This window comes from Rhinolophus ferrumequinum, chromosome 9, assembly GCF_004115265.2.
Source record: "Rhinolophus ferrumequinum isolate MPI-CBG mRhiFer1 chromosome 9, mRhiFer1_v1.p, whole genome shotgun sequence".
NCBI lineage: Eukaryota > Metazoa > Chordata > Mammalia > Chiroptera > Rhinolophidae > Rhinolophus > Rhinolophus ferrumequinum.
The window spans coordinates 71,203,219-71,221,709 of NC_046292.1; the positions used below are offsets into that span (position 1 = coordinate 71,203,219).

General features: G+C 33.5%; 1 protein-coding gene across 7 annotated transcripts in view; it reads right to left on the reverse strand.

The window, feature by feature from the left end:
- The window catches only part of ARHGAP29 (Rho GTPase activating protein 29), a 72,469-nt gene that overhangs the window by 18,020 nt on the left and 35,958 nt on the right, over positions 1-18,491 (reverse strand). For all 7 annotated transcript variants that reach the window (XM_033114745.1, XM_033114746.1, XM_033114749.1 and 4 more), the window contains 9 exons: positions 13,090-13,186; positions 12,656-12,728; positions 10,439-10,487; positions 9,882-10,019; positions 8,982-9,046; positions 8,456-8,566; positions 8,262-8,342; positions 7,863-8,051; positions 6,973-7,110 (listed from right to left, as the gene is read on the reverse strand). In XM_033114745.1, coding sequence (XP_032970636.1) covers positions 6,973-7,110; positions 7,863-8,051; positions 8,262-8,342; positions 8,456-8,566; positions 8,982-9,046; positions 9,882-10,019; positions 10,439-10,487; positions 12,656-12,728; positions 13,090-13,186 — 941 coding nt within the window. The remainder of the gene's footprint in view (positions 1-6,972; positions 7,111-7,862; positions 8,052-8,261; positions 8,343-8,455; positions 8,567-8,981; positions 9,047-9,881; positions 10,020-10,438; positions 10,488-12,655; positions 12,729-13,089; positions 13,187-18,491) is intronic.

An 18,491-nucleotide genomic window follows, 5' to 3' on the forward strand; every position in this document is an offset into this window, starting at 1 on the left:
ATATACAGATAGCCCAATCTTAAAATCTCTTTTCCCTAAAACACTTAGCCTTTTCCCTCACTTAACAGAAATGCTAAAGAGTAAGGCCCCCATGGGGTAGATACTGCAGGACTTGCTGGGCATCTTAATTGCAGGGTGGCTCACAGATACATAAAAAATCATCAAGTCTCTAGACCTTTTTGTCCCTCAATTGGCATTCCGAGTTAGGGACTTAGCCCTTTTCTTCTAGGTCTCCAATGTGTAACGCAGTGTCCTAAATGCTTCATAAAGGGGAAATGACCAAATGAATAGTAGTAGAAAATGTTATTAGTCAAGATCATACTGTAATTCTGCACATTTTCTGGTATTGATCACTCAAGCACACAGACTTCCAACTTTATGCCCAGCTTTTATCACTGACATTTAATTTTTAGTCCATGGCACCTAGATTAGTGCTAATTTTTCTGACAACTGGTGAAATAGAATTTTCTGTAATTTCAAATCAATGGGAAAAGTTTCTCCCATTTAATCAGCCCTAATCTAAAAATTTTGTTCAATATAATTTTCTGTCCTATACTTTAGAAAAAGGATAAAGGTTTCTTGAATGCTCTGTAAAACAGAACAACACAAAACACTCTTATTCTAATTTTTCCCATTCTTCAAAGCCCATTGATTAGATCTTTAGTGACTGACTTGGTCATTTCTCCTCCTCTCGCTTAGTAATGTAATTATGATCTACATCTTATGCCATCAATACTATAATTCAAGACAATTTTGAATATTCAGGAATAATCCTTGATAACCATAACTTACAATTTTGCTGGGATGTGAATCTGATTTGTGTGTGTTCCTTATGATTGTGAATGAATCTGAGTGTCTAGCATCTTTGTATCTCAAATGATTTTGTTTTCTCTGAAATACATATGCAATTATATGTCCTAGAATGAAAATATAATTTTAAAAAAACAATTTTGGAGGTGGTGTTGAAAAATAAATCACCCAAAATCCCAAATTCTTGTGCCTTTGATGGAGAAGAAAACACAGAAATCTGAGAAAATAGTATCTGCAGTCAAGAAATGCTGTTGCATTTGGTATCTACTTGGATCTGAATGTGAATAATGCCATACGAACAAATAAACCTGAGCAAATTGGTTTAAAAGAATTCTAGCTAATAAGAAATTTTACAAATATGTATATGGAACCTCTACATAAACTGTCTCTATACATTACATGTTGTAGTGATTTTCATAAGTTTGGGGATCTGATCAAGTTTGGGAAACTTGAACATCAAAGTCTACTTCACACACCGGTATACATCACTTTCCAATTTTTCAGATGTGTTAATTCTCTCTCTCTAAATAGATACTGAACTCCTTGACAGCAGGCATATATCTTACATTTCTTTTACATAACTAGTAGGCATTAAAGAATACAGATGTATTACATACAAAATCAGGCAACCTCTTGCTGACATGACATTAAATTAAAGGAAATCATAATTGTTGGATCACCAAATAGCATCATGTTTTAAGAGGGATGCAGAAAACAAGATTGTAACTCATGAGAGAACTTAAAAACCATGTTATACAAAGAAAAGTAATCAGTTTTGGAGGTATTTAATCTGGAGAAAAGACCCAGGGAGGGTAGGTAATAATAATTTTTAAATATTTAAAGTGTTATCTTGTGGAAGAGGGATTTTATTAGCACAGAATGACTTGAAAGGTCCACAAGGAAACATATTTTGTTTAGCTCGATATAAACATCATCCTAATTTTGGAGTTGTTCAAATCCAGACTGAATAATCATTAAGCAAGATAACACAGTATTTACGAGCACATGCTTTAAAGTCATTTAATCAGGTTCTTATCCCAGCTTTACAACTTACATGCTGGGTGACCTTGATCAAGTTATTTATAACTTCTCTAAACAAGTGCTTCAAAAAAGTTAATGTGCCAATGAATCATGTGAGGGGATCTTGTTCAAAATGCAGATTCCAATTCCAAAAGGAATGTATCTATGCCTATTACAACCATTAAAAATAATTATACAAAGAAATACAGTCAAAAACCCAATAGATAAATTAAAATGTATGTAAGCATTTTAATAAATGAAAACATAATTCTAATAGGTAAATAAAATAGATTAAATTAAATCTATACTAGGTAAATTAAATGGATAAATTAAAATGTAATTCTAAAAAATTGCCAATTTATCCAAAATAAGGCAGCTAAAGGCAAACAAATGAAGGGAAACAGAAGGTATAAACAGAAAACCAATAATGATATAGATCTAAATCTGAACATATATTTATATCAAGTATAAATGGTCTAAACATTTCACTTGAAAGATACAGACTGTCAAAACAGATTTTTTAAAAATCAAGATAACTATACGCTATATAAAAAATTCATTTTAAATATAATGATAAAGTTAAAAGTAAAAAAATGAAAGTATACCATGCTAAAAATAAAATTGAAATAGTTATATCAATACTAAATAAAGCAGACTAAAATGTAAGGAAAATGATCAGAATAAAAAGAGACATTTCATAAGGATAAAAAGATCAATTCACCTCGAATATATAAAAATCATTAATGTATAAGCAACTGACAGTTTCAAAACACTTAAAGCAAAAACTGATAGATCTAAAAATATACTATATGTTGGAGACTTCAAAATTCCCTTCTCAGTAATTGAAACAAGTAAAAACTAAGTCATCAAGGACATAGAAGAAATAAACAACTCCATAAACTGACAGGAACTAATTGACATTTACAGAACACTCCAGTCAACAACAGCAAAATACACATTCTCTTCAAGCGCATACATGGAACATTCAACAAGACAGACCATATCCTGGGTCATAAAACAAACCTAACAAATTTAAGAGAATTGAAACCATAAAGAATATTTTTCTTACCACAACAATTAAACTACAACTCAGTATCAGGAAGATGTCCAGAAAATCCTCAAATACTTGAAAATTAAACAACAAACTTCTACATTACCCACAGGTCAAAGATAAAGTCTCAAGGGAAATTAGAAAATATTTTGAACTGTACAAAAATGGAAATACATAATTCAAAATTTGTGAGATGCAGATAAGCAGTGCTTAGAGGGAAATTTAAATCATTAAATATTTGTATTAAAAAAGCAGGGAGGTCTTGATGAACAATCGAAGCTTCCAAGTTTAATTAAAAACAAAAGCAAAATAAACCCAACGCAAGCAGAAATAAATATTTGTGTTTTTTTTTTAAAAAAAGAGAAACATCAATGAAATTAAAAGCCGTTTCTTTGAAAATATCAATGAAATTCATAAACTTCTAGCCAGGTTAACCAGTGACAGAGGAAAAGAAAGAGAAAGCAAAAATTACCAATATCACGAATAAAAGAGAGAAAATATCCCCACAGCCCACTAAGACATTAAAAGGATAAGAGAATACTATGAACAACTCTGTGCACATAAACTCAACAACTTAGATGAATGGGACCAATTCCATGAAAGCCACAAACTACCAAAAATTCACCCCCAAAAGAAATAAGTAACTCATTAGTCCAATATCAAAGAAATTGAATACATAGTGAAAAATCTTCTGAAAATGAACACTAAGTCCAAATGCTTTCACCAGGGAATTCCAGCAAACATGTAAAGAAGTAACATCAATTCCAAACAATCTCTTTCAGAAAACAGAATAAGAAGGAACACTTCCCAATTCAATTTATCAGGCCAGAATTACCCTGATATCAATATATAAAAGGAGCAATGCATCACAAGCAAGTCTAAATCAATACTCAAATATCAATGTAATCCATCATAACACACTAAAGAAGAAACACTACATCCTCACATCAATCAAATGATACAAAAAAGCATTTGACAAAAATCCAACAACTTTATGATAAAACTCTCAGCAAACCAGAAAAAGGAGAAATTCCTGAATCTGATAAAGGACGAAAACCTACAGCTATGCTCATATTTAATGGTGAAAGACTAAGTGCTTTCTCCCTCAGATCAAGAATAAGTAAGGCAAGGATGTCTTTTCTCACCACTCCTATGCAACAATAAACTGGAAGTTCTAGCCAGTGCAATCAGAAAAATAAAAGGAATATAAATTGGACAGGAAGAAATAAAACTGTTCCTATTTGCAGTAACATGATTTTCTATGCAGAAAACCCCAACTGATTCTATAAAATAGCTCCTACAACTAATATGTGAGTTTAGCAAGGTTGTAAGATATAAGATCAACATACAAAAATTAACTGTATTTCTAAATACTTACAACGAACAATTAGATTTTGAAATTAAGTAAATGTATGTGTATGCGTCTATAGATACATACACACACATAAATTGCCTATGTGTGTGTGTATATATATATATACATATATATATATATCTGGTATTATTTTATTTTAATTATACGTATGTATATATCTCTAGCTCTATCTATTAATCAATCAATCACATTCACAATAGCCCCCCAAATAAACACAAATATACATAGGTTTAACTACAAAATGCTGATAAAAAAATCAAATACCTAAATAAGTAGGGACACACACTATGTTCACGAACCAGACAATTCTATATATAGTTAAGATGCTACGTATATAGTCAATTCTCCCCAATGTGATCTAAGATTTAATATAACCCCAATCAAAATGTTAGCAAGATTTTTTTGTAGATATAGACAAGGTGATTCTAACATTTTTATAGAAAGTCAAAGGATCTCAAATACTCAAAAAACAATTCTGAAAACTAATAAAGTTGGAAGACTCACACTACCTCTGAGTTTAAGACTTGCTATAAAGCAGTAATAACACAGTAGGGCTTTGGCAAAAGGACAGACACACATATACCCATGGAACAAAATAGAGACTAGAAATGAGATCTACAAAAATGTGGTCAGTTGATTTTTGACAAAGATGTAAAGGCAATTCAGCAAAGACACAATATTTTCAACAAATGGTATTGGAACAAGTGGACAACTGTATTAACCATGTTTTTTATTTTCTGTATTTTATGATGTGTTGACATTTTAAAAAGCTTGCTGGCTGGGGAGAAAGTGCTCCTCTCAGAGCCAGCCAATTCTTAGCTTGGGAGCATAGCATGTCTTTCACATGCCAACTCCAACACACCAAGCCAGTATTTTCTCCTCCCGTATGTCATCCCAGGGCCAGGTACCAAGCAACTAGAGACACTCCTATACCCTAAAGCCCACTGGAACTATTCAAAATAACCAATCCTATATGGCTTATCCTTCCCTATCTTGCCTTTTCCTCAGAAACCCCAGTGAAGGCTCTGTACTTCGCTTCCCCTCACTCCTACTCTGTTTGACCAAACTGGTATTTCTCCTGTGGCCCTGTGTGGCATAGCGTGTCCCTGTCTCTCGGAAAATATAAGTAAGTAATTCATCTTTCAATAACATTGACCTCTCCAGGTCAGTGTTCAATCATCTCCATAAATTAAAATCTGGTGGGTATAATTTTAATACGACAACCAAATGCAAAAAACAAACCTCAACCTGTACTTCACACCTTATACAAAAATGAACTCCAATGGATCACATATCAATGTCAAACTATAAAATTTTTAGTGGAAAGCACACAAGTTTTTATGACCTTGGATTAGGTGAAGCACTCACAGATACAATACCAAAGCATGACCCATAAAAAGAAGAAATTGACAAGTTAGACTCCATCAAAATTAAAATTTTTTGCTCCAAAAAAGACACTGCCAGAAGAATAAAGAGAAGCTTCAGAAAGGAAGACAATATATGCAAGCTCAACAATAAGAAAACAAACAACTCAATCTTTAAAAAGTGGCAAAATACGGACTTCACATAAGCCCTTGAGAAGATGCTCACTATCGTTAGTCATTTCAGAAACACAAATTCAAACTCCTACCACTACCCACTTAATGTTCTAACAAGCTGTTCTAGCTAAAACAACAACAACTGACAAGAGTTATCCAGGTAGCAGAACAACTGGAGCTCTCATACATTGCTGCTTAGAATGAAAAGTGTTATGGCCACTGCGGAAAACAGTTTGGCAATTTCTTGTAAAGTTAAACAGGCATTTACCATACTACCCAGTAATTTCACGCGTAGGTATTTACCCTAGAAATATGAAAACTTATGTTCACACAAAAACCTGTCAACAAATATTCAATCACTCAAAACTGGAAACAAGGCAAATGTCCATCTGGTGAATGGATAAACACCATGGTACATTCCTATAATGGAAAACTATTCAGCAATAAAAAGGAATAAACTATTGATTCATGCATAACATTGAAGCATCTCAAAGGTATTATGCCTAAGTAAAAGAAGCCAGTCTCCAAAACTTACATACTATGTGATTTCATTTATATGACATTCTGGAAAAGACCAAACTATAAAGATGGAAAACATACCAGTATTTGTTAGAGGTGAGTGCAGAGTCTGACTACAAAGCGGCAGCATGAGGACATTTTTTTTGAGTAATGGAATTGTTCTGAATCCGGATTGTGGTAGTGGTGGTGGTTATACAAATTTATACATGTGTTAAAATTCATGAAGTGTACACCAAAAAAGAGGGTTATTTTTGGTAAATTTTTCACAAAAACTGTTGTAAAGAGGCAAATGAAAACACATGAGGGCAGGATAATTTTGTCTTCAAATAAATCACTGAGTTCAATTTTAATATCTAGTTTACTGAAATTTTGAAGAGTAGATCTCATAGTGCTGATAGAAGTTTCAGGGGTCAAATCCATTCTGACAAGCAACCCAAGCAAGACAGTGTCTTAGAGGCAATTTCAAAGTCTCAGATTTCAATTTTAAACAAAGAAATCTTCTATAAAAACTGAAAGTCAATTTTCAAACTCTAAATGTTCCATTAATCTTAGAAATAAATCTCATAATAATCATGACTCATCAAGCATCCCTCTCCCTTCTGCAGATATGTAGACTTTTTTTTCCCTCTTGCTTTCAAAGTACTAAAGAAATTACTTACAGCTTTAAGGGTAAGATCACACTGGAAAACAAGTTTCCGGAGTTGTGTTAAAATTTCTCTTTTTGTATTTTCTAGATCATTTCGTCTTTCTTCAACATTTGTCACACAAACTTTGTAGAGTTCATTTGCTTCTTCTACCTTCAAGAATATCACACACACAAAAATAACACTGATCACTAGAATCTATATTTTAAAACAAATACTTATTGCAGTAAAGCTGAATTTAAATAATTAAAAAGCCTTTACGCACAAAAATTCTGAAATATTCTATATCTTAAATACAATATTTCTAAAGATAACAAATAATCTGTTTTGGCCAGTGACTCAAGTGCACCTGATTATAATGGACAGTCAAGTACGACTTACAATTAGCGTATTGCCTATTACATAAATGTTCACTTCTATTTAACAGCATTTGCTATGTACATTTACCATTTTCTATATAATATTCTTAATTCGTTTATCAAATTAAATTTCATAAATAATACAAAGCTTCAGCCTAGCCTTGCTATCTGGTACTGGAATTAGTACACATATACACATAGTTGCCTAACAGGTGAATTTTCTAAATAATCAAGTCAAAAATACTAAACTGCTGGCTTCTCTAAGATACTTCTTTCACAAAAGAACCCCAAAATTTGAAAGACAGACAAAAGTCTCTTGGCATAGCGGTTCTCAAAGTGTGGGTCCCCACCACCCCCAGCAGCAGCATCACCTGGGAACTTGTTAGAAATGCAAGTTGTCTGGGGCTGATCAGAAAGTCTGGGGCTGAGGCCCAGCAATCTGTTTCAACAAGCCTTCCAGCTGATCCTGACGCATAGTAAAGTTTGAGAACCAAAGCTTTAGCAGACCATTGCTAATTCAACTTGCAAATAAAATAGGATCATTACTTTTTGAAGAGCCTCCTCTTCCAGCCTTCGCTTTTTTTCTAGCTGCTTGTTGACATTTTTTACTAATCCACCACTTGAGCTCAGATGCTCCTCTTCTGCACGAATCATGGAAGATTTTGCTTTTTCATACTCTTCTTGACGTTGTGTGCATGACAATTTTGCCTTTTTCAGAGCAGTCTCTGTTTCGAGCTACACAGAAAAAGAGTATTATTAAATATAGAATAAGAAAGAAACCCTAATATACACGTTTCTTTAACATATTCAGCAAGATGGTTAACAGAGCATTTTAGAAGAACTATAGAGTAAGATATGCATCTTCCCAGGGTAGATGCTAATATCCACTGCAGATGATTTTAGATGTTCCTAGATAGGTAGATAAAACTCCATTATAATACTAACCATTTTATTTTGTTCCTGTTTCCAAAGTTCTTTTATTTCTTTCCTTTGTTTCTCCATTTCATTTTTCCTCCCAAGTAGAGGCTGTTTTAAAAAAAAGGAGGGGGGTTACTTTAAAAAAAGCAAGGGGAAAAAAAGCTGTTTTCTAAAGGTATGCTGTTGTCAAAAAAATGTGTACTGTGCATATAAATTTTTACCTGTACAAATTTGTTGGCTTGCAGAGCTGTAATTGTTTGTTGTAAAAGATGACTGCTCTCTATATCATTAAGAAGAGCATTGGTAAACAGAGACTGCAGTGGCATAAATTCCTGGAATTTAAAATTGAAAAGTAAATTTTCCAATAGAAATGGCACTAGAGTTCTAGACCCCTCCACTACTCTTCTTTAAAAAGAGAAATTTTAAGTTTAGATTTTTTTGAAAATGACTAGTCATAAATATGACTGGAAAAATACTGAAGAAAATTCATTACAATTAATTATAAACTAGTTAGCAAAATTAGTAGCTAACAAGACAAGCAACATTCATATAAAATTGTGAATTTCCTAGTTTTTTTCATAATGGGTATCCAGGCAAATTTAAAAGAATTTTATTTTGTTAATAAAAAGCTTAGCATTTAAGTCTTTCCTACAGTAATTGAAACGTTCTGATTTTGCAAGGCACAATCGGGAGCTCATCTGAATAATCCCTTGGTATAGAACCCTAGTAGTTCACTGAACAACTTACCTCTAGTTCAATGCTAGTTCTAGTGGCCTCTGCCAATTTGACAATATTTCTAGTGGACTCCAATTCTGAAAATGTGAAAGAAGGCATCAGAAGATAAAATTAACTTATTTTTCCCCTTCCATACTCTAAAATTACTTGTAATTCCCAAAGTAAAACGTGATCACAAATACTAGTCCATATCACGATATGATGCTGTGATTCTTCATCAAAAGTGTTTGCCAAAATCAAGTGGGAAACTTCCAAAATATTTGCTTAGACCTCACCTCTGGGGGATGGGACCTAGGTTTGTGTCCTATCCCTTTATAAGGCTATTCAGGTGATCCTCATGGGCATTCCCTATTAATAACAAATAATGGAGTAGAAAGAGACAGGCTGTGGGTAAATTCTATATTCTTCCAGTTATTGCTACGATCTTAGACAAACCTATGATCTAATGTCAAGCATTTTGTTTGCCTCAGCTGTAAAATGGGGATAATAATTCTTGTCTTGTCTACTTCCTAGGGTTTTGGTATGGATTAAATGAGATAATAGATGTGAAAGCATTCTGTCAAACATAAACCCTGGAAAAATATTAGCTCATATACCTATTGTTGCTTTTATCTCCTTTTACTATATTATCTGATTGCATTTCTTTTTACCCACTGGAGCATGACTTCCTTAAAGGCAAAGACAGTACACTACTATATTTGTTGGTTGCCCTATAGTAATGGCCAAAAAGTACATTTATTGTAAAAAGAGTCTTTTCTATTTCAAAAAGGGAAAATGGACAATAATTTTATTTACTACAATGAAACAGCTACTAATTTGTAATTATATTACTCAGAGTCTGTACAAAATGAATTGCAAACAACTTAGTTCTTACACTCCAAAGTTAATCAGATGCCCCAAAGGGCCACTTACCTAAGTTAAGCTTTTTTTCAACCCATGACACTATGTTCTTGGTATATTTTGACCATGTTTTAGCATACGACAAAGCCAATTCTATACAGTCAGTGTTCTTTAACAGCATGCTGTCTAGTTCTACAGGAGAAAAATTTCCTGAAAATAAAAATATTAAGGTAACTATATATTAAATACGATCACGTAACTCTAAGCAAAAAAGCATTCAAATCCTACGATGCTCAATGAAAACTGGTTAAAAAAAAAATACAAGCAACAAGTTTAGAAATTAAAGGGTCATAGTTTAAACTTAAAATGGTTTCAAATTATATTTATGATCTTAATGTGCATTTCTACTATTATTTATCAAGAAACAAGCCATACACAATTCTTGATCAGTCTCTATCACCACATTATTCTAGCAAGTGTTTGTTTTCCTTAAGTTTTATATGTAAAACTTTACATCTCAGTTTATGCTAAAATGAATACATTAGTTTACTAAGCAAGAAGAGATGCAAAACATTTATCAAAAATAACTGCAAAAAGTTGACAGAAGTTTAAAGTACCTTAAGCATTACCTTTTTCATTGGATGAGTCCACTGATTCCACAGAAACATTTTCAAAAGACTTACAACATAGAAGAAAACAAATTTAAGATTAGAGCAGAAGGTAACAGATCTTTGCTTCAGAATTTTTTCACTCTAACTTGTTATTCTGACATAATTCCTGCTAAAGAATTTCAAGTATTTAGAACTCAAAGGATTTGAGAACTCTGTTTAAATGCCAGAACATTTTATAAGAATGATATAGCTTTTTACAACAGCAGTTCTCAAGGTCCAAGAATAAATAACCTCATTATTTACTAACAGCATTAGTTAACATTAATGAATCTATTCAAAACTTTAAATTCTGCCATCTCGAAAATATTAGCCAGGAAGTTACAGAAGCAATCTAAATAGAAGACAAAGACCTGTCTCTTCCAGCCATCTCTTCCCATTTTATTATATGATAAGCATTTTCTCCGAAAGCCTATCAGAGAGCTTAGCACAGAACTTTCTATGATGATGTAAATATTCTATAGCTGTACCGTCTACTAAGGTAGCTCTTAGCTACATGTAGTTGTTTGAGCATTTGAAAAGTATCTAATGTAAATGAAAAGTGAACTTTTAATTTTATTTATTTTAATTAATTTAAATTTAAAGAATTACATGTGGCAAGAGGCTACTTTATTAGACAATGCAGGAAAACATTATCTGTCAAAATTGTGAGATCTCAAACACATTTGATCTATTTAATTGGACAATACAGAGAATGAAGGGATTCAATGCAAAAGAAATCAAAGAGGCCTGGGTTTGAAGTCCAGATCTATCACTTATTAGCTGACATTGGGCTACATATTTCAGCTCACTTAGCTCTGGTTTGCCCATCTGTAAAATGGGGATAATTAGACTATTTTCATAAAGCCATTTTAAGAATTGAGATGATGTAGGCTTCACACAGTACACAGTACATAATAAGCACTATTACATAAATGGCAACTACTATTTTTAAAGATATTTTTCAAAACTCTTCATCAAACGAGGTAATTTTATTTTATTAGCAGTATTATATTGTGGACTTTATTTCAATCTCTAGGGTAAATTAAAAATCGCAAACAGGAAAACTAGGTGCAAAAAGAAAAAGAAAGGAAAAAATATTTTCCTATTAAGAATGAGTATAATAAGTGTGCACAATAGATGTACAGGAACAGGAAATATGATTCACACCTAAAATTTAAATTGTTCAGAGCCTTGTCACATAAATACAGTTTTTATTACATCTTCTGAATTAGCAGCAAGTTTGAAAAGATATCACTAAGGGAAAATCCTGAATGAAAGCAAAATATGTAAAGATCTTAAAATTATTCATCATTCTGATAAGGTTTATAAACTATTCTCAATGAGTCATCAATGCATGACATTAGAAATAGTCAAATTTTTTTCTCAGTAATGTAGTACACATAACTAATGCCTTAAGTAGTCATTCACATTTTGTAACATTTTAAGAAAGACTTCAAGTTTTTATATTTTTCTGATATAAATACAAGTACTAGGCACAATTCCAAATATTTGTTGAAATCATTTTTGGATTTAACCATCCTTAAAAGTAAATGATCAACATTATGTCCCTAATGTGGTTTGTTTATGTATCTTGCATTTGGTGAAAAAAATTTAATTAAATGAAAATATTACTAGTACTATAAATCTGTAAAGCAATATTTTACATATATTCCTCGTGTTCTATTATTATTTCATAGCAATTTTGCTTCCATTTGGGAATCAAAACCCCAATCCTCTGAATACTTAAAGGGATGCTCTTAGGAGAATTAAGACCTACAGGCCTATTAATAATGTTCCATTGTAACAAACAAACTGTGGGATGTGTGAAAAGATGCATTATTTACTTCTTGCATTATTTTTCTAGGTTTCCACCAGTCTTTAAGATCCATGACAATGTCAGGAGGGAAAAATGGTTAAGAACTGCTTACTAAAATTTTAGACCACATAACATATAGATTTATTATACAAGATACTATAAAATTAATGGATATGCTCTTTTAAGTGATAGTTTCACTTAAAAAGTACAATGAAATTGTTCCTCCAGAAACTGACCATAAATGATAGTATTTGAAATGAACTGATCAGTTTTTCTTGCTAAACTCAAAACTATCAAAGAGTAATGTGGAGATTAAGATTAGGAAATTACTGAAATATTAAGTTAAAAATATTAAAGTTTTGCTTTCACACTTGGCCTACCTTACTTTCCCGAGAAACTGGCAGTCGCAATAATGAATCATTGCCCACATCTCCCATAAGGAAATTTGTCAGGCTATCCACGGAGGTTAAAAAAAACCCAGAAATAAAAAGACAAGTCATTACATTGCTCTGTCATAGGCTTTACATTCAACATGTCATCTAAAATAAATGCTTTTTCTGTAAGACCCTCAGAAATAAACTCCTAGGAATCTATTCACATAAACCAAATCACGTAGTCATTTGTAAATGAATGTTGCTTCTGAACAGCTATAAAGACACCTTCAGTAGAAAAACAGCACAGAATGTAGCTTTTCCAAAGTTGTGACAATATTTTATATTGGTTAATAATTTACTTGTTATTTACTGAATTGTGTGACATATGCTCACTGAGAAACCGAGGCCCAAATTTCCTTAAATGACTGTCCTCTACTTACATATTCCCAAAGGTAAAGGCCAACGTTTCAATGGAAGAAAACACTTCTCTGAAGAGATCGTTTTTGTTTTCTTCATTAACTTCTGTGAAGTTCACAGCTATAGGGAAAGATTGGTTACAATAAGTGAGGAAGAAAATATTTTAAACTAGATTTGTATCAAGTCATTTAATCTCTTAAAAATCCACTGTTACTTAAAGAAGCAATAGAAGATTCAGAAACTAAACAGCTTAATACACAAAATGGATATGATGTTCAAGTTTTTCATTGAAGAAATCAGCTTGCATAAAAGTAGCTGGCATTCCAAACTGACTACTACATGCATTACATAATGAGACACATAGAAGAAATGACTCAATGTGAAATCAATCAATCAAGTCTTGGAGTCCCAGAGTCCATGTTCCACCAGACCTCTCTCATTAAGAGTGCTCTGTTCTATTTTCTCTTGCTTATTGTTTTATGGCATTTTATTTTAAACAGCTAAACACATTGTGGCTCACTTAAGTCAAAGTGAAGTATATTTTTCATTATGAATTACCAGTAATTGAAGTCATATATACATTTGACATAGCATAAAACCTATATACAAAGCATATCACATATAAATCACCCAATGCTTTAGAAAATTTAAATTCCTATTTATTTATAGCCTTATTTCTTATAGGCTCTTGGGCTCTGAGGTCCATGTTAATTAGGTAGCTGTCTTTTATTTAGCGTAAAGATATTCTAACATTTTGCATTTTGTTAAAACAAATTGTGAAACATAATTGAAAAAGGTTTCTTACTGTAACTTCTCTGTATGCACCTTCGTTAAAAATCAGATACAATTTACCAAGACAAATTCTGAAGGTAGTATTTTAAAGGCAATTTTTAAAAAGTAACCCAATTCTACTCAGGTTGAGTTTAAGGAGCCACTGGCTCCCTGTATTTCCCCCTCCCTAGGATCCTGGCCAACAAAGGGAAGGTAGAGAAACCAAGTAGAAAGCATGCCATCCTTTGCCTTAAAACAGAGTTGTTCTTAAGCTTGGCTGCACATTAGAATTACCTAGAAAGATTTGAAAACAAAGTCTGGATCCTACCACCAAAGATTCAGATTTCACAGGTCTAGATATTTGTTAAAAAGCTCTCCCAGGTGATTCTAATGTGCAAATAAGGTTGAAAATGCTTGTTGGAAAGCAAAGATTCCTAAGCAGGGATGAATTAAACCTCAAGCTGGTAAACCTCGTGAAATTACAACCAACACTTCATGTGTATAAACCCTTGTAGAAATGAGGCGCTAAGGTCTATACCTTTTCTTCAGATGTTAAGTATCCCTGATGCAAACAAAAAGAAAAACTTAAGAAGCACCATAACTAATTTTAAAAATATTTTTGGACTTCTGCTCTGGCCAAGATGAAAAAACAGGCTTATACTTCTGCGTGAAATACTAAAAGAAACCCGTACAAAATATACGAAACAACAGTTTTCAAGACACTGGCTATGAGGCAAAAAAGGACAAGAATCCTGACAGACAAGAAACAAACATGGTAAACCCCACAACTGCCCCAGCCTACTGCCTAATATCACACAAAGTAGATTTCCGAGCAAACGAAACTACCTGGGATAAAGAAGATGATTTTGTAATGATGGAGTCAATCTATCAGGAGGATATAACAATCCTATACATTATGCACCCAATAAAAACTTCAAACTGCATGAAGAAAAACCTAACATAACTGCAATGAAATAAACAAATTCTGTTACAGCCAGAGATTTCAATAACCCTTCTCAATAACTAACACAGAGACAGAAAATCAGTAAGGATATGGAAGATTTTAATACTACCAGCCATCTTGACCAAATGGATAATTACAGAATACTCCACCCAATAACAGCAAAATACATGTTCTTTTCAAGTGCACAGTGAATATTTACCACATTATTAGCCATAAAACACATGTCAATGGGTTTAAAAGGATTCAAATCATGCACAGTATGTTCTGTAACTAAATGTAATTAAATTAGAAATAACAAAAAGGTCTCTGGAAAATCCCCCAATAGAGGAAAAATTAAAAAAACAGAGTTCTAAATAACACATGGGTCAAAGAAGAAAAGGACAATTAGAAAGTATTTTGAAAATGAAAACACAACTTATCAAAATTGATGAAAGTGGTGCAGGGAGGCACAGAAGGGGAGACATCACAAAGGGACATGCGTTATCTGGATTTTGATGGTTTCATAAGAATATGAATATCAAAATTGATCAAACTGTACCCTTTAAATATGTGAAATTGTACCTTTTAAATACGTACAGTTTATTGTATGTCAATTACCCCTCAATAAAGCTGTTTTTAAAATCTCATTGGAAAGTAGACTCTAAATAGTAATTTATAATGTAATACCAGCAAAAATGTAAAGCCTACTCCTATTTCCAAACTTTAACCTGTTAGACTTAAAAATATATATATTTTATAACACTATTCAAAATTCTATTATTCTTCTTTCTTTCCTATGAATATATTTTTTCGTAGAACAAAACATGACTGGGAGATTGAAAAAATAATTGTGAGCGGTGAGAAGACAATTATTCGAACCATCTTCCTCCCTTACCTCCATTCCTACTTGAATGAAGTTACAGCCATCTAATGAAAATTCCTGTTACTGCCTCCATTTCGAAACAGCCCTATATTTCTAACATCCTTTCTGTTTTTCCTCCTGCTCACTGCTCCGAAGAAAAATCTGGCTCCTTTCCAATAACAAATCTTCCCACTGTCTCCTGCATTCTCCACAACCCTTCACCACCATTACCCCTCCCTCATGGCTTCACTATCTCCCATTCAATTGACTTTTTCTTTTCTTAAGCTATTAACATACTCAAATCTTTCCCAATTGGAAATTTTGTTAAAGATTTTTATTAAAATGTAACTTACAGACAATATGATATTAGTTTCAGGTGTACACCACAGTTATTCACTATTTACATGCCCATGTCACCGCACCACGTTATTACACTATTGTTGACTATATTCCCTATGCTGTACATTACATCCCCATGACTTGTTTTATACTTGAAAATTTGAACCTCTTATTCCCTTGCACCTTTTCCTCCCTTTTAAAATGTTTCAATTACAGTTGACACTCAGTATTATATTAATTTCAGGTGTGCAGCATAACTGATATTTATATAATTTAAGAATGATCTCCATGACTAGTCTAGTACCCACCTGGCACTATACATAGTTATTACCATATTATTGACTATATTCTCTACCTTTGCCTTTACATCCCCATGACTATTTTGTTAACTACCAATCTGTACTTCTTAATGGCTTCACCTTTTCCGCCCTGCTCCCCAACCCCCTCCTATCTATCACCCCGATAAATCTAGTACTCATCTGACACCATACATAGTTATGACAATATTATTGACCATATTCCTTATGCTATACCCTACATCCCCATGACTACTTTCTGACAACCAATTTGTACTTCTGAATCCCTTCCCTGCTCCTTCCCTGAATCCCTTTTTTACCTGCTCCCCCAATCAGCCCCTCCTATCTAGCAACCATCAAAATAGTCTTGTATCTATAAGGTTGTTTCTGTTTTGTCTGTCTCTTTTGTTCTTTAGATTCCAATTATAAGTGAAATCACATTGCATCCATCTCTGCCTGACATACTTCACACTCAGGACACACCCTCCAGGTTCATCCATGCCACTGCAGATGTCAAGATCTCATTCCCTTTTGAGGCCTCGCAATATTCCTCTGTGTGTGTGTGTGTGTGTGTGTGTGTGTGTGTGTACCACTAGGCTGCCTTTACATGTTGGCTATTGCAAACAATGCTGCAATGAACATACAAATGCACAGGTCCCATCAAAGTAGCATTTTGGGTTTCTTCAGGTAATTACCCAGAAGTGGCATTACTGGGTCCTTCTCTGTCTCTTGTTATAGCCTTTGTTTTAATGTCTATTTTGTCAGTATAAATTTTGCTACCACAGTTTTTTTTTCTTTCATTTCATTTCGATTTTCATGAAATGTCTTTTTCCCCTTTCAGTCTGTGTGTCTTTTGATCTGAAGTGAGTCTTTTGCAAACAGCATATGTAAGGGTCTTGTTTTCTTATCAGTTCAGCCACCTTATACCTTTTGATTGGAGCATTTAATCCATTTACGTTTAAAGTGATTATTGAGAGATATGTAGCTATTGCCATTTTATTATTTATAGTTTTGATCTTTTTTTTTTTCATCTTAAAAAAGTCCCTTTGAGAGTCCTTATAATACTGGTTTGGTGATGATTAACCCCTGTAGCTTTTTCTTGTCTGGGAAGCTCTTTATCTGTCCTTTGATTCTCAATGATAGCTTTGCTGGTTAGAGTAATCTTGGTTGTAGGTCCTTGGTTTTCACCACTTTGAACATTTCCTGCCAATCCCTTCTGGCCTGCAAAGTTTCTGTTGAGAAATCAGCTGACAGTCTTATGAGAGGTCCCTTCTAGGTGACTGTTTCTCTCTTGCTGCTTTTAAGATTCTCTTTGTCTTTAATCTTTGGCATTTTAATTATAATATGTCTTGGTGTGGGCCTCTTTGGGTTCATCTTGTTTGGGACTCTTTGCACTTCCTGGACTTGTATGTCTATTTCCTTCATCAGCTTAGGGAAGTTTTCTGTCATAATTTCTTGAAATATGTTCTCAATCCCTTGCTTTTTCTTCTCCTTCTGGTACCCCTATGATGTGAATGTTGTTATACTTCATGTTGTCCTAGAGGTCTCTTAAACTATCCTTACTTTTTTTTTTTTTGGATTCTTTTTTCTTTTTGCTGTTCAGTTTGGGTGTTTTCTAATACCTTGTTGATTCGATCCTCTGCTTCATCTAGTCTGCTGGTAATTTCTTCTAGTGCGTTCTTCATTTCAGTTATTGTATTGTATCCTTCACTGGTCTTTTTTTATGGTTTCTACGTCCTTTTTTATGCTTGTTATCTCTTTGTTGGACTTCTCACTAAGTTCCTTGACTATCCTTATAACCATTGTTTTGAACTTTGTCTCTGGTGGTTTCTTTGCCCCATTTTGTCTAGTTCATTTTCTGGAGCTTTGTTCTGTTCTTTCATTTGGGACATATTTGTCTCCCCATTTTGGCTCCTTCCCTGTGTTTGCTTCCATGTGTTAGATAGGGCTGCTATGTCTCCCAATCTTAGCAGAGTGTCCTTACGTAGTAGGTGTTCTACAGGGGCCAGTGGTGCAGTCTGCCTGGTCACCTGAGTGTCCCTTGTGTGGGCTGTGTGTGCCTTCCTGTTGTAGTTGAGCCTTGGTTGCTGTTTTCACATCCATAAGAGGGACTGTGGGCTGACTGGCTGTGAGAACTCTCCATGACTACAGTGGAGGAGCTGTTGTGCAGGGGCTGACCCTATGGAGCAGGATTCGCTTTAGCAGGGCTCTGGT